Source organism: Diabrotica virgifera, chromosome 3 (genome assembly GCF_917563875.1).
Source record: "Diabrotica virgifera virgifera chromosome 3, PGI_DIABVI_V3a".
Taxonomy (NCBI): Eukaryota; Metazoa; Arthropoda; class Insecta; order Coleoptera; family Chrysomelidae; genus Diabrotica; species Diabrotica virgifera.
In genome coordinates, this window is record NC_065445.1 from 10798741 (window position 1) to 10816253 (window position 17513).

At 34.6% G+C, this 17513-nt stretch overlaps 1 protein-coding gene across 1 annotated transcript in view; it reads left to right on the forward strand.

Annotated features, from left to right (window-relative positions):
* The window catches only part of LOC114324223 (uncharacterized), a 165328-nt gene that overhangs the window by 63114 nt on the left and 84701 nt on the right, over positions 1-17513 (forward strand). The window contains exon 2 of the mRNA XM_028272000.1: positions 5942-6550. Coding sequence (XP_028127801.1) covers positions 6487-6550 — 64 coding nt within the window. The 5' untranslated portion in view covers positions 5942-6486. The remainder of the gene's footprint in view (positions 1-5941; positions 6551-17513) is intronic.

Genomic DNA, 17513 nt, shown 5'->3' on the forward strand with positions numbered 1-17513 from the left:
CCTTTCTAGATCACAATATTTTAATTAGAAGGATGTAATTGCATATTATAGAAACATAGTTTTTAATGCTGAACAACTTTTCATATGCCCGGTTGCACCAACAGATCTTAAGCTTAAGTCGAGAATATCATAAGGATTAATATAATATAATTATAATATATAACAATAAGAATACCATAATATAATACATATTAGATATAATTGATAATAAGGTAAGAATCTAAAATTATGATGCAACGTAAGTGATACTTAAGGAGGCCCTATGTATAAGTAGAGCTTAGCTAAGTTGGAGCTTAAGATCTGTTGGTGCAACCAGGCAATATAACTTTTCAATATTGTGAAACTAAAAGGTACTTTACTCTTGACCGAAACTCATATTTTTTGACATACCTCGTATAAGATTCCTAAAATTTGATATTCGATGGTTGTATTCTGAGTTCTAGACAATGCAGATATTTTTATGAAGAATAACTTTTTCTCGTAAAATTAATAATATGGTTCCCATAATATGATCCCATATGGTTCCTAGTTATGCAGACAACCTATATAAAATTGTTTTAAAAACTTTGAAATGACCAAATATTATTGTTTATTTACTTAAATGTATATTTTTAATTTAATATACAGGGTGCTTCATTAATGTAGCATAAAAATTTAAGTGGAAAGGCGCAAAATGTCGCCTGTCAAAATTTTTAATGTGTTTTAAATGTATTCATTTTTTTTCGAATAATATAATAATAATTCTCATAATAGATATTCTCATATTAAGTTTATTTGCTGTGATATTGGAAGTGTGGAGCTGCCTTTGTAGGTCATCCTCGTTATCAGCAATTAGTATTGCATCATCAGCATAGCATAGTATCGTGATTTTATGCGCTCCCATGTGGTATCCATGTCGTTTCCTTACTTCGTGAATTATTTGATTCATCGCCATATTGAATAACATTGGGCTGAGCAAGTCTCCTTGGCGGATTCCTCCTTTTATTATTATTATTATTATATATTTTTTCGAATCCTGAGAAAACTAATAAGTATTTTTTAAAAATTTAAACGCAGAATGAAAGATGACGTTATTGCCAAGGGCCGACAGTCGCTTAGAATAAATAAAAAGTTTCTTTTGAATTAAATATTTGCAATTAACCCGGGAACAGTCGCGACCTTTTCTGTCGCGTAATCTGTCGCGCGCTAGATTTTATCTAACAAAACGAATTGAAATACGAATTTACATCAAACTTTTAGTTTATAGTATTTTTATTTACTTGTTATGTTAGAAATATTATTTCTAACAATTATTAAAGCTAATTAATTCTCACCAAAGCCCAAAAATTCCAAAAAAAGAAGATGAAAAAAAAAAGAAAAAAACCCACGCATTACTACACCCTTCCTCGAAGCACTTACGAGTGGAAAGTTATGTTGCAAAATTTTTCATCGAGTTATCACGAAAAAGGAAAAAATGTTAGATTTTTCTAACAGCGCGACTGCTCCCAGGTTAAAAATCACACTAAATTTTCTTTTATTTTCACCCCTGTAACTTATTAAAATAAACATTATAGAAGTTTTCAGGGACTTTCGGCCTCAGTATTAATGTAGTCTTTCATTCTGAGTTTAAATCTTTCAAAAATATTTATTAGTTTAATATAATAGATTTAAAGGGCGCTAAAATATGTCCCGCACGCGGGCGCCAGTCAGCCTTGCGGGGGCCCTGGCTGCAGCAATGTCCAGATTGCCGATACGGTTTTAAGGCAATTCCTGATGGAACGTCAAAATGTTCGCTACGAAGTACGGAACGAGGTTCGGTTCGTTGCTTATTTCAAGACCTCGTGCAACAACGACGCGAACTTCTGTTGGTCGCTTCCATGTTCGCGACGAGGTTCGATACGGCATTCGGAGCATGTCTGGACGCACCTTTAGACGACGAATAAAGGAGACGAAAGGGGCTCTCTATGTCTTCTTGCCTCAAAGATATTGTAAAAGATAGAGATATAAGGATGTACCCAGAAATTGGTTTAACGAAAGGTTTCAGATTTACGGATCTGCGACTTCTCATTTTGGTATTAGATGTCGCTACAGCATCCGATACGGGAATTATTTTTATAATTTTGCTTAAATAGAGTGGGTTTCATTTCGATTCAGAGAGAGGTCAGAGCTGATCATGTAGTCCCTCTGATGCGATCTAGGGAGACTGAATTGTACGTAAGAGGATGATAGATCATATCTGAACCGAAATGAAACATAAGCTGTCTTTTTCTTTTTTATCTTTAGTTAATTATTTTCATTGAAGTAAAAGACAGACGTACTTTCAATCATTTATTGTAACTTCCGACGACCTGTTTCGCTCTTTAAAGTATGCAGGGCATCTTCAGGTCAACGGTTACAAGTCACTAAATGCTACAAATAAAAACCAGAGTTAGAACAATGTCTGGTTATAAAAGATGCTAAAAAGATCCATAAGATCAAGCCAATATTGAACAACATACATAAAATGTTATTCAGACAGCAGACAAATACATATGCGTGTACACACAAGGGCGGCAACAAACGCCCTCATGTCCACAAACACATGCAAATGTATGCAGTCTGTAATTATGCAATGATAACGTGTCGTACTTACATTCCGCTATAAGGGGCTCCTCCTTGAGTATTCAATAACATGATTTCTTGCTCAAATTGTGCCAATGGGATATGGTGGAATAGACGGAGAATGTTGTAAAGGTTAACAAGTGTATGGACAATTCTTGAAGGCGGTGAGATAAGCGGTGAGAGACAGCCAACAAATATATGCTAAAAGTGAATGTCATATATACAATTTTAATAATGTAATGGTATTAAAAACAATTTTAAATTTTTTAAAATATTTATTTTTCGTTTAAGGCCATCGGTACATAATTCGCAAAAATTTTACGGGTATCCCTACTTTTTCTGTCTTTACGGCAAATTACGTGTAGTAAAATTCAAACTGGTATGGATATGTAAACATTACTAGAATGCCATTCTACTTGACAATTTTATGATTAACTTTAATGAGATGGCTTTTGAATGTTCTTGGATAACTTATTTGTATAATTGCAAATTATTAATTCAGTTAATAAATGTGATAATTTTTTCACTAACTATGTATTCAGTAATTGTAATAATTTATATGTACAACAAAAACTAATACTCAGTAGAGAAAAGAGGAAAAGTGTTAAAGTGATTTTTTTAATAATATATTGTTACTACGGAACGCTTACAATTTTGAACATCTTTAACAACAAAATACTTGGATCACAGAATATATTTATTATCCTGATGTATTCTCTGCTTGGATCTTCCAGAAATAATACACAATAAATAACTTTTTATTAAGTTCACGTCTTAAATCAATTATTTATTAAATACACACGTAATATCAATATTATTTAATCAACAACTCAAAATATTTACGATGCCATGTCAAATATTTAAAATTGTCACTGATTGTCACTGTCTGACTGACAATATGCTGACAATATTCTATTCGACTGAGTGCGTTGTAAGACAAAGATAGATTTGGAAAATATTACCACGGACATTGTGTTCATTTTTTTCGAATCCTGAAAAAACCAATAAATATTTTTGAAAAATTTAAACGCAGAATGAAAGACTAAATTATTACAGAGGGGCGAAAGTCCCTTAGAATAAATAAAAAGTTTATTTTGAATATTATTTTGAGATATTTGAAATTAAAAATCACACTAAATTTTCTCTTAGTTTTTCACCCCTTTAACTTATTAAAACAAACATTATAGAAGTTCTCAGAGACTTTTGGCCCTCGCTAATAACGATTGCATTCTACGTTTAAATTTTTCAAAAATACTTAGTAGTTTTTTTCAGGATTCGAAAAAAATGAATCCCCATTTGAATAGCATTTCAGCCGAAAATACGTACCCATCCCTTTAATGAATTTGTTGAGACTGGCTGAGTGGCTGATGCCCAAGCAAAAAAAACTAATGAGCACATTTTATCTAATAAATATTGTAGATCCAATCTTATTATTTTTACCCACAAATTATCCTGATTAATTATTCAGATCCACTAATTAAACTTTTATAAAAGATATATATTTAACCAAGATGCACAAATTTAATCTCCTGGTTGAAAGCAGATTACATAATATTAGGAGAATGATTAATGACTTCAGTTTTACAACAAAAACAAGCGAATAAAACGTCAAAATTTTCACGAAAGTTTGCATTGTTCATGAGCTTTCATTAGTTTGAACTTTCTCGCAGAGAGCAGGCTTCAGGCTTCGTTCGCCAGCTTATGTCTTCAAATATTTAATAGATCGTTTCTACAGAGTTGTAAATTATAGTTTGTAAAACTAGAGCAGCCTTGAATTGAAACAATTCTGGTCCTGGCACAAGCTGAGCTGATCTTTAAATTGGATTGGTGAATTATGCAAGAAGTTTCTACGTTTTCGTACAGTTTACAGGAACTGAATGCTATAACGGTGAATGTAAATCATTTTTGAGTTTTCAATTGCAGTAGGTGCAAATATTTTAAAAGTATTCAAAATTAAGGATTTAAGAAATTTATGTGTTCGTTATCAACTTTTGAATTAGTCACAAATACCAGATTTTAAATTTATTGACATATTTTTTTCGTTCTCGTAGATGGCTAATGTCAAAATTTCAGCCAAATCGAAATTATAGTATTGTTGTGATTACGTGTGAAAATCAGCTGGTCCCCGAATTTTAATAAAATGGAAAAAGAGCAATGTCGGTCGGTGATTCGATTCTTGTTTTTGGAAGGGAAATCACGCAGCGAAATCAAAGAGCGCTTGGATGCTGTGTACGGTGACTCTTCTCCTTCGATGGCAACTGTCGAAAATTGGTTTAATGAGTTTTAACGTGGACAAACGTCGGTTTTTAATGAGCCACGCGTAGGTGCCCCGAAAATGGTTACCACGGAGAATACCGTGACAAAAATCCACGATCTTGTATTGACAGACCGCCAACTGAAGGTGCGCGAGATAGCTGACACAGTAGGCATCTAAAAAGACCGCGTAGGTCATATCCTGCATGAAATTTTGGGCATGAGAAAGCTGTTGGCGCGATGGGTGCCGCGTTTGCTCACTTCAGACAATAAGCGCAACCGTGAGACTGTGAGACCACTTCAGAGCAGTGTTTGACGCTATTTAAGTGTGATCCAAAGGAGTTTTTACGTCGTTTCATAACCGTCGACGAAACATGGATTCACTGGTATACACCAGAAACCAAGGAACAGTCGAAAGAGTGGACAGCACCCGGTGAATATGCTCCGAAGAAGGCGAAGACTGTCCAATCGGCCGGAAAGGTGATGGCCAGCATTTTCTGGGATTCACAAGGTGTGATCTACATCGACTACTTGGAGAAGGGCAAAACGATCACAGGACCCTATTATGCCGAATTATGGGCCGATTCGACGCCGAATTGAAGAAAAAACGACCCCATTTGGCAAAGAAAAAAGTGCTCTTCCACCATGACAACGCACCGTCTCACACCTCCGCCGTCGTCATGGACAAATTGGTCGAATTGGGCTACGAACTGTTGCCCCGTCCACCGTATTCTCCAGATTTGGTCCCGTGCGACTACTATTTGTTTCCAAACTTGAAAAAGACACTCGCTGGGCAGAAATTTAAGTCGAATGAGGAGGTCATCACCGCCACGGAAGCCTTTTTTGCAGACCTCGAGAAAAGATATTTTTCAGACGGGTTAAAGAAGTTCTAGAATCGCTGGGTTAAATGTATCGAGCTAAAATGAGACTATGTAGAGAAATAAATTGCCACTTCCAAAATTTTCGTTTTTCTTTTGTAGGCTAAGTACTTATTGGACTGCCCACGTAATATTATTCATATTTATTAACATAATAAGAATTGCACCAACACCTTAAAGTATTTTTACCGACACTTTGCACTAAAAATAATTTTTCTACTTATTTTCAGATCCGCGATATCTACAACCGATCAACGCTATTTATTTTAGTACAAATTATGTAAACCAAGATCAAAATCTGCAATAAATTCTAGAAAAAGTAAATACTTTCAAGGCTATCGAAATCAGTGATGAGTTTCCAGGTGGAGGAAAATGTTCGTCACATGGTTCGGATCACTTGCGTATAGCGAAGTAAATGGGAAAATTAAGAAAAATTTATCACTTTCGTTAGAAAATACACAGAAGGTTTATATAACTGTAGAAATTGCAGTTTGATAGTTAAAAGTGTTGTAAAAACATAGAAAAAATGCTAAATTTTTGAGCGATAATAACTTCATATTTAGAGAAAAGTTTACAAAATTTGCGTAAATAAGTGAATTATGTCAAAAAATGTGTAAATAATAGAAAACTTGATAAAAACAATGAATATGTACTGAATTTGATAGAAAAAAGTTTTTGGAAATATTTCGTAGATGATTTTTCTCAAATTGTACAAGCATTATAATAGTTATGTTCCTGAAAAGTCGAATAAGGGATAACAGTTACTGCAAAGGACATGATCGCATCTTTATGGATCCTAGTTTTCAGTTTCTTGTTGAGGATCACCAATGGATACGAAGGTAAGTGAGCTGTTTTTTTATATGTTTTAAACACTGCCATAAATACTTCCAAAAACCTCTTCCGAAATTATTCTAGAAATCTCTGCAACCGTGCAGTGCAGTTCCATACTTTCCGCGGTCTTTCTGAGGCTTCCGCAATATTCTGGCGATACCTGAAATTTTGCAAGGGTCCTAGACACATTTTAAAATAGTCCTAAAATACTACAACTTTCCTGAATCTCTGAAATAATAGAGGACACTAATTATGCATTAAAAAATCTTTCTAAGTATCTAGAAACATTCCAGAAAGCTTCTAAAACATTAAGAACTATTCTGAATTATTCTTGAAGCTCTTATAATAACCCAGGTTGTTTTGAAGCATACCATGTTACTCTAAGGTCTTTCAAATATCTAAGAAAGACTTCAAGCAGGTTTTAAAGTATATCATGTTATACTAGATATCCTAGAAACGTTCCAGGTAGTTTTGAAGCATATCATAGTTCACAGTAACATTCCAGGCTCTTCTGGATTTTTCCAGTGCTCTAGTCAACGTTGCAGTGAATTTCTATGCTTTCTTTAATCTTACCGAGTCTTCTGATATACTCTAAGGCAAGCCGCACACCAAAGAAACATGAAACGAAAAACATGAAACATGAAACGAAAAACATGTTTCATGAAAAGAAAACACTGTTAAACAAATCTCAAAGTCCGCCTATCAATGAAACGAGTGTGATTCATGCTCATGACACATTTTTATTTTCGGAGAGTCTCATAAATGGCCGGACGTATATTTGTTTAGCAGTGGTTTATTTCCATGAAACGTAATTTACGTTTCATATTTCTTTGATGTGCCTGAAATCTGACAAAGGTCCTAGAAAGATTTCAAAATAATCCTGAAACAATAAAGCTGATGAACTCTTCATATATCTCTGAAATAATAAGGGGAGTCATTCAGCATTAAGAAATCTCTCAAAGGACTTAAAAATATTCCAGAAGACTTGTAGAATATTAGGGATTCTCCTGAATTATTCCTAAGACTCTTTTAAAGACCTAGGTAGTTTTGAATGATACCACGTTACTCTAAGCTCCTTCAGATATGGAAGAAGCATATCAAGCAATTTTTCAAGCATACTATGCTTCACCGAAATCTTTCAAATAATCTAGAAATATTCCAACTACTCTCCCTGAAGTATGTCATTGCTCTACTGTAACATTCCAGGCTCTTCTGCAATTTTTCCAGAGATCTCTTTAACGTTGCAATGAAGCTCCATGCTTTCTGAACTATTCAGAGATTCAAAAACAATAAATTGGTATTAAATGTTGTCCGAAATCTTTGTACACGCTCCAGCCAGAAGGGTTCTAAAATACTAAAGACCATTATGAATTTTTCCAGAGACTTCTACAATATTCTATGGTAGTTCTCTAGCCCTTCGTACAGCACACAATCCTTTTAATATTATATTTTTTCTCAAACCTCCTTCAGGGCAGGGTTAAAGAAATAAGTACAATATGGACCAGTAACACTAAAACCTAATAACAGCGCTAACTCGGCTTTATAGAGTAGTCTGCTATATCTATGGCCTACGGTATACAAGGAAGATAACAGGATCATTGCTTCGCTTCAACCGCCTGTTATTACCCCTGCTTTTATCCAAGGTACTTATTTTATTCAAGCTGGGTCGTCCAGGGACCTGTAGACATTTTTAAAAATGTCTAGATTGTTTTCTCATACTATCGTAGATTTGTAATACGCAGGTATAACGATCAGACTGGATGTATTTTGGTTCATAGCTCAGAAACAAGTGAGCCATGTCCGAGGTTATTTTGGCTGGCAGGGAAAGTGACAAAGAACGCGTATATTGAAAACGCTGTAAAACGTTTTGTATCTAGTTTATCAATTTTATCGCTGTAAAGCATATCCTTCTTTTTTAAGTATGTAGTAATATAAGATGTAAATTAACTTAAGATTTAGTAACAACAAATGCCTTAAATTTGTTAATGCATAAATAGTGAAAAGTTACTTGAAATAATCAAAATTTTGTAAAGATCCAATCAAAAAGTACAAAATTCTGCATAATTCTGCGACTAATGTTTATTAATCTTAAAGTATGTAGTAAGAAGATACAGAATCACCTTGGTTTAGCTTCCTATAACTGCCTATGCATTGCTTGCAGTTGTTTGAATACAAAAGTGGAAAATGACGCATATTACATACATGATTCTGGCGATTGTTGAGTATTTATGGGCGGCTGTACATAAGTAATAGGTTCTGAATACTGTACTTCATAAAGAAGACGTATTGGTAGTCAGCTATTTCAAAAGTCCCTTGTAATATAAAATTTTAAACATGGTCATGCTTTTAAACTAAAATTTTCGAATTTCTTTGACAAAATTGACAAAATTTGAATTCGACAAAAAAATTGGGTTTTGATTGATATTTTCAATTTCTTTCCGCCATGTTGGATCCGCCATTTTGTTTTTCAGAAAAAATAATGTCAGATTCGTAATCAGCGATGCCAAAAACCCTTGAGAACAAAAGTAATTCGGAATTGTATAAATAATACACGCTTTTAAAGGTTTATGACTACGTTTTCAGCATTTGGAACCACAGTGGCGGCGCTGGGATTCGATTCCCGGCCTTCTGCGTGGAAGTCATACATCCTACCGCCTGAGCTATCCGGTCCAGCAAACCTGCCATGAATTATTTCAGTTGATTTCTCATTTTCCATTTCGTGTTCTCTTTACTGCATATATCTTCAAAAAAAAGCAAAAGGTTTATTCGCTTCGAAGAAAAAACAAAAACAAGCTATTAACATTTTTTAGAAACGGAAGTTTCATATATATTTTGAGGTGTTAATATATAGGTATATTTGTTGATATTATACATCTCTACAAGTTTTCTTAACTTGTGATATTTTTGGACTCTCTTTAGATTTATGGGATTGAAGTTCGTGTAATTTATGAATGCATGGGTGTTACTTAAAAAAGGATATTTTCATTTTTGTTTACTTTTCTAGTCAGTGTAGTTAGTGATTTACGATACTTTACAATACAATCTCAATATTTATTTTGAACGAATTCAGTAAAGACGGGTTAAAAAAATTAAAGCTTCAAAACTAACTTTAAATTATTATTATTACTCGTAGTATGTAAAGAGTAAAAAGTCTCACAAAATATACAGGATGACTCAATTATAACATTCCACCTCGTTTCTCATAGTGATACAGCCATTATACTGCGTTTGAAGTTGCTTTTGTTTAATAGATAATCAAAAAACAATAAAATCATTTTAGTGGAGTCACTGAAGGTTTTCACCTTCGATTTCGTTGAACCTCCATCGATTTTCATGAAAATTGGTGAGTAATTAGAGGATACCTGAAGGAACAAAGGTGACATAATGCCAACTTGCGCTTTTACCCTGGGGGTTGATGTCACCCCTTCTCGGGGGTGAAAATTATTTTATTAAAAATAATACCATAAATCGATAGAGGGACAAATTATAAACAAAATTTGTTATATCAAGTTATTACTATAAATCAACACTTTTTGAGTTATTAAAGACCAAAAATTTTACTTTTTCGTAAAAAATGCATGTTTTAAATCGGTTTTTCTCATATAACTCAAAAACTATAAGCTTTTACAAAATAGTTATTATTACTGAAATTGATGATAATAAAAAACTGAATACATTCCTCACTTAAAGAACCAAACTAATGTTAGTTCAAAGTGAGTTATTGGCAATTGAATGTGTATTTTTTTCGACGAGTACTCAAATCTAAGTATTCAAGCCTAAATAACGGGAAAACGATGCAATGTATAAACTATACCTGCTAATCATTTGTCAACGTACTTCGAAATACCTATTAAATGAGCTTCAGAACAAGTTATTAGCGTCAAAATTAAGCAAGTTATGATGAAAATAAAAGAACTCTTTCGAATTTTTTAGGAAAAAGTGAAAAATGAAACATACGCCATTTCCCCAAAAATTAAAATTTATAATTATCCTTACAATAACTTCTTTATATTAGCATAAGTAATGATTTCAATAATTTTGACCGGTTTAGATTGCATACTTTTGAAAAAAAGATATAATTTAAAAAAATCATAATTTTTAAAATTATTATAATTTTCATATTCTTTTGATAACAACTCCAAAAATACTCAATATACGTAAAAAATGATAAACACCCAAATTTTAGTTTATTCTATGTCAAATATTTTACCCGTTTTACTATTTCCATAGGGTAATAAATAACCGAGATAGAAACGTTTAAACCTTAAATTTTGCTGTGAAAACCATGCAACCGGGGCCATTTAACCTTTTATTTTTAAAAAAGTGAGGGGCCTAAAAGATTAAATTCAACGCGGTTAAATATCCCTTGGAATTATATTCTAAACGGTTTTTAGATAAACATAATATCTTAAAAACAAACGGAGTTTGATATTTTTAAGTACTTTGACAAATGTTAAATAAGTTTATGTTATAAAATGCATCATTTTCCCGTTATTTCAGTTTGAATACTTAGATTTTTTTACTCGCCGAAAAAAATATATATTCAATTACCTATAACTCACTTTTAGTTAACACTAAAAGGTTTTTCTAGTAAAGAATTTATTTCATTTTTTATTAGCTTCAATTTTGGTAATATTAACTTTTTTGCAAAAACTTAGTAGCAAAAAAATAGTTTTTGAGTTATTGAGAAAATATATGAGAAAATCGGTTAAAAACATGCATTTTTCTCAAGAAAAATTAAAATATTTGATCTTTAATAACTCAAAAAGTTTTGATTTCTTTTAATAACTTTATATAACAAATTTTGCTTGAAATTTGTCCCTCTATCGAATTATGGGGTTATTTTTAATAAAATAATTTTCACCCCCGAGAAGGGGTGGCATCCACCCCCAGGGTAAAAGCGCAAGTTGGCACCATGTCACCTTTGTTCCTTGAGATATCCTCTTACCACTCACCAATTTTCATGCAAATCTATGGAGGTTCAACGAAATCGGAGGTAATAGCTCATATCCACCTCCAGTGACTGCACTATTTATAAAAAGTATATATTTAAAATCCCTAAAAAGGGCTACATCACAGAACTAGTTTTCGATTGGTTGACCAATCATCATCAGTGCTTACGTGAAATTTACATGCTAACCACCAAGATATAGTAATACAAAAATATGTGGGTAAAAACCCTTTACAAGTAATCCGTCAAGGAAGCATCGGTTAAAAATGTCATCATGTGAACAAGTCAAACTGTCAAACCATAGCTCAGATGTTAATGGAATATTTTAAACATCCATACTTGAGTTCACATTTTTAACCGACGTTTCCTTGACGGATTACTTGTAAAGGGTTTTTACCCACATATTTTTGTATTACTATATCTTGGTGGTTAGCATGTAAATTTCACGTAAGCTCTGATGATAATTGGTCAACCAATCGAAAACTAGTTCTGTGATGTAGCCCTTTTTAGGGATTTTAAATATATACCTTTTACAAAGGATTTTATTGTTTTTATTTGTTTTTAATAGATAATACTTTCCAAATAACTTCATAACGTTAGTCCTTCGTCTTCTTGTAGTGCCAATCCGTTTCTGATGTTAGCTATCATCATAGTAGTCTGTCCTTTGCATTCTACTGGTCTGAAAACATTTGTGGTTGTTGTGTTGAGTCATTTACGCATATTTTTCGACCACGAAATCCTTCGCCTTCCTGGTCCCCGTTTACCATCTACTTTTCCCTGTAAAATTCTTCTTCTTATGGCGTCATAACCCTGGATATGTCTTTGTCTGTCTGGCTATGTCCTTCCAGTTGGATCTCTCTTATGCCCTTCTTCTCCATTGTCTTATGCTCATGGTTTTCAGGTCTTCTTCCACGTCATCTAATGATCTCGTTCTGGGCCTTTTTTCTTTTCTCCTTCCTATCGGCTTCCATTGTAATATTGTCTTAGTTGTTTTTTCATCGACTTGTCTCTGCACATGCCTCAACCATGACAGTCTTTGAGTTTCCACAAATCGTACAATCTCGTAACCTTCACACAATGCATTAACCTCGTTGCTTCTCTTGATTCTCCATATGCCGTCTTTCTCTTGCACCGGGCCATATACTATATATATGTTTGCTCTGAACCCTTTTTCTTCGTTGGAGGACTGTAAAAAGCCAACGAGGGTATTCAGCACTTTTCGTGATGTCCTATCTTTTTTGCACAATGGTTTCTGCTGTAGGAAATTCACAAGGTTTAAAGATGGTTTGATAGGTTCTTTATTTCAGCGCATTCCACAGCACTAAGCGAACGTAGATTCCACAAAAATATATTTTTTCTCGTTGAAATTATTTGATAGATATGATATTTTTAATTTTCTGACTGTTGCTCTGGGTTACCGATTCCAAAAACTACTCGTCCCCCGTGAAATAGTATACGTACTTGTTTTACTTTAATTTATATTGACAATTTAAAATATTTTATACAAATTAGGATCGAACATACCGCCGCCCTTGAAGTTATATAGGGATACACTTCAATAAAGAAAGGTAGTGACTAATTACTTAAAAATCGGCTCGCTTAGGCTGTGGCTTGCAGAATTACAATGATTTATTATACAATACTTATACATACATACCTAAATACTACATAAATGAAAGAAAATTTAAAAGTAGTTGTTTCGGTTAAAGTAAAAAAAAATAAAAACCGAATGTTTATTGTTCATGGGGTAACGGGCACAGTTTAGTAATGCTACGTTTGATAGTTCCATTTGGGGTAGCGACGCTCACGACGCGCACAAGTCCGTCTTTGCCAGGATGAAGAGCACTTATACGTCCACGGGACCATTGATACGGAGGAAGACCATCATCCTTCAGGAGCACCATTTGTCCTTGTAATTTGGCCGTGTCTTTGCTATATCTCCACTTTTCTCGTTGCTGCAGAGTATGCAAGTATTCATTTTTCCACCTCGACCAAAAGTGCTGCATCATACGCTGCAAGAGCTCAAATCGGGTGAGCCGGTTGATCGGAAAATCCTCATAGTCTATAGCAGGAACCATGTTAAGCGGATGACCAATGAGAAAATGGCCTGGAGTCAGCACTTCCATATCATTGGGATCGTTGCTCATAGGAAACAGGGGTCGAGAATTTAATACACCTTCAATCTGAACTAAAAGAGTATATAATTCCTCATAGGATAAAGGATTGGAATTGTTTATAATACGGTACAAGTGAGTTTTTATTGATTTTATGGCACTCTCCCATAGCCCCCCAAAGTGTGGAGATCTGGCAGGAATGAAATGCCATGTTATTTTATTTTCTTGAGAAAAATCTCGGATGGCATTTGTTTTTAATACATTATATATACCTTGCAGCTCGTTGTTAGCTCCAGTGAAATTTGTACCATTATCTGAATACAAATCGGTGCATAGACCTCGTCTCACAACAAAACGTCTTAAGATGCTCAAGAAGCATTCCGAAGTTAATTCACTAGCTAATTCAATGTGAATCGCTTTAGTAGTTAAACAAACGAATACGCAAATATATGCCTTAGTAAACCGACGATTTCGAAATTTCGATTCCTTAAGTTTGAATGGTCCAGCGTAGTCGACGCCAGAGCGCGCAAAGGGATGAGAGATATTGACTCGAGAGGGTGGTAAATCCCCCATTAAATTGTCCATGGGTTGAGCATTGCTTCTAAAACATGGAATACATTTACGAAGAACATTTCTGACCACATTTCTACCGTTTAATGGCCAAAAGGATTGTCTGACGAAGGATAGCGTCGCCTGGGCTCCAGGATGAAGGTTTCGCTTATGCTCATAAAATATAATTAATTCTGTCAGAGGATGCTTATGTGGAAGTAAAACCGGATGTTTAGCTGAGAATTGGATAGAAGCGTGTCTTAAGCGACCTCCCACCCTGATTATGTTTAGGTCGTCAAGGAATACGTTCAGAGAGCTTAATTTGCTGGAAGGTTTGACTTTACCATGAGACTTTAATTGGTGAATATCCTCAGGAAAGCTTTCTCTCTGAACGTGTCTAACAAGATGATGTGTGCTTTGGACCATCTCCGTTAAGGTGAGATCTCCAATTATCCGGAATTCCCTTGAAGTCTTGGCGTTGTAGATAAATCGAAAACAATAGGCCAGAACGTTCCGAAGTTTAGTATAACTAGAATATCTATTAACTAGTGAAGATATTAAGATTGAATGAGATACTTGAGATGATAGAACAATAGATTTTGGATTAAGTTCCATTAAATCGAGATCAGGAGTATGAGCTGTGAAGTTCGATATATGATTGTTTGAGGGCCAAGTATCCTGAGATTGCAACAAAAATGAAGGTCCATGCCACCATAAATCACATTCATGCAATTCGGACGGACTAGCTCCTCTAGATATTATGTCGGCAGGATTTACATTGGAGGGTATATGATGCCACTCATCTATTTTTGTCAATTGCTGGATTTCGGATACACGATTGCATACGAATGTTTTTAAAGTGCGAGGTTCAAGACCCAACCAGCATAGAACAATTGTGGAGTCGGTATAGAAATAAATTTTTGAGAAAGTAAGTTCTAAAGATTCGATTACGTTTTTAGTTAGGCGAGCAAGAGTAAGTGCTCCACACAATTCCAGTCTAGGTAGTGAAACAGCCTTTAACGGAGCAACACGTGATTTAGCGCACAGTAAATTGCTAAGTATACGACCATGTATATCAATAGATCGTACATATATGCAAGCTCCATATGCATTTATTGAACTATCGGAAAAGCCATGTAGCTCAATGTAAATAGTATCTTTCGTGGTGACTTGACGAGGTATATTAAAAGAATTAACGAGAGTAAAGTTGTCTATAAACGATTTCCAGATCTTATAGAGTTCGACAGGAATAGGATCATCCCAGTTAAGTCGCTGAATCCATAATTTTTGCATTAGAACTTTTGCTTGAACGATCATGGGCCCAAGGCAACCTAGAGGATCAAAAATAGAAGCTATGGTTGATAGGATTGTCCTTTTTGTAATAATGGATGGATTTGCTGTTATCCTTGTATTGTAGATAAATGAGTCAGTTAAAGAATTCCACGATATGCCAAGAGTTTTACTGTTTGGTGAATCTGTTATTATATATTCTTCTTTGTGATCGTCTACATTTATATCTGATAGCAGGGCCGTACTGTTTGATGAAAATTGTCTTAGATTGAAGCCATAGGAACTTAATATTGAAGTTAAGTTTCGACGAAGAGAAATCAAGCCTTGTTCAGTTGAAGCACCTGTGACCACATCATCGACATACGTATCTAGGTTGAGCTTACGACTTTCTTCAGGAAATGTAGCCAAAGAATGTATAGAAATTTCCTTTAAGCATCTAGTAGCTAAATATGATGAGCTTGCCAAGCCGTATGTCACGGTGTTTAACTGATAGATGGTAATTTCTTGGGAAGGATCATTTCGCCATATCACGCGTTGAAGGTTACGCTGTGCTGGTTCGACCAGTACTTGTCGATACATTTTGGCAATGTCACCGGTAAATACGAAGTTGTGCTGTCTAAATCGTAGCAATATGGAAAAAAGATCGCTTTGAACAACAGGGCCCACCTTGAGTGTATGATTTAGTGATATGCCGGTAGAAGTGGGACACGAGGCATCAAAAACGATACGAGTTTTAGTGGTAAGACTATCATTCTTTTCGACAGCATGATGAGGCAAATAATACAAAGGAGAAGAATCAGGTTCAAGATCCGAAATTTTAGACATGTGTCCAAGCTCGATGTACTGTGACATAAATTCGCAATAGGCTTGTTTTAGAATGGGATTTTTCTGAAGCTTCCTTTCGATTGATAGAAATCGTTTAAAAGCTATGTCATAAGATTTGCCTAGTTGTGCAATTTGAGGTTTAAGAGGAAGACTCACTTGAAAACGTCCAGTGTCGTCGCGAATTGTGGTACATTGAAAATGGACTTCACATTCTTCTTCTTCCTTAGTGTATTTAGAAGGAATCGTAATATAATTCTCTTCAATTTTCCAGAATTTTTCGATACAGGCCTGAAGAGGATCGGCCGATAAAAGAAAGCAAGAACTGGGACCAGAATGGTAGCAATAAGCTTGTGAAGGAACTGGGCCACTAACTACCCACCCCAATTTCGTTTGTTGTAAAAATGGTTGACCTTTATTACCCTTTATTTGTCCAGAACCCATGAGATTAAAAAATAAACCTGCACCAATGAGTAGGTGTACTTCAGAAGGATCGTAGAACTGAGGGTCAGCTAATGTGATATTATTGGGTATATTAATATAAGAAGGGTTGATTGAATGCTGTGGTGTTAGATCGGTTATTTGATTAATTACGAGAGCAGGCATTTTGAAAGTGAAATCTCCGTTTAAAGATTTTACTTCTAATTTTACACGTTTAGTAAGTGAAGTTGTAACGTGATTTATACCTGTTATAGGTAGGTTAACATGTTCATATGGAAGATTTAGTTTCTCAAATAGTTCTTGAGTAATAAAATTGGATTGGCTTCCACTATCTAAGATGGCTCTGGCCAGTGTGGGTTGCCGATTTTTGTCAAATGTTTTTACTACAGCAGTAGCTAACAGTATGAATGAATTGGGATTTTGATTAAATGAATATAAGTTACAGGATGTCTCTGGTTGTCTAGAAGTGCTAGGATTATTTTGATGAGATTGGGGAAGATTAGATGTGGAAGATATATGGTTTTTATTATGATTTTGCGACTCGGATTGAGTTCTATGTAAAAGGCTATGGTGTTTATTTTGACAAGTCTTACAAAAGTAGCTAGATTTACAATCCAAAGTTTTATGTCCGGACCTTAAGCAATTGGTGCACAGATGAAGCTCCTTTGCTTTTGCAAAACGGTCCGGTGTCGGCATGGCATGAAACTTAGAACAAGAGTAGATAAAATGGTTATCTGAGCATAAACTGCACCTTGGTGGCACTTGAGCTAATGCGGTAAGGGTTGAAGATTTGTCAGATGACTT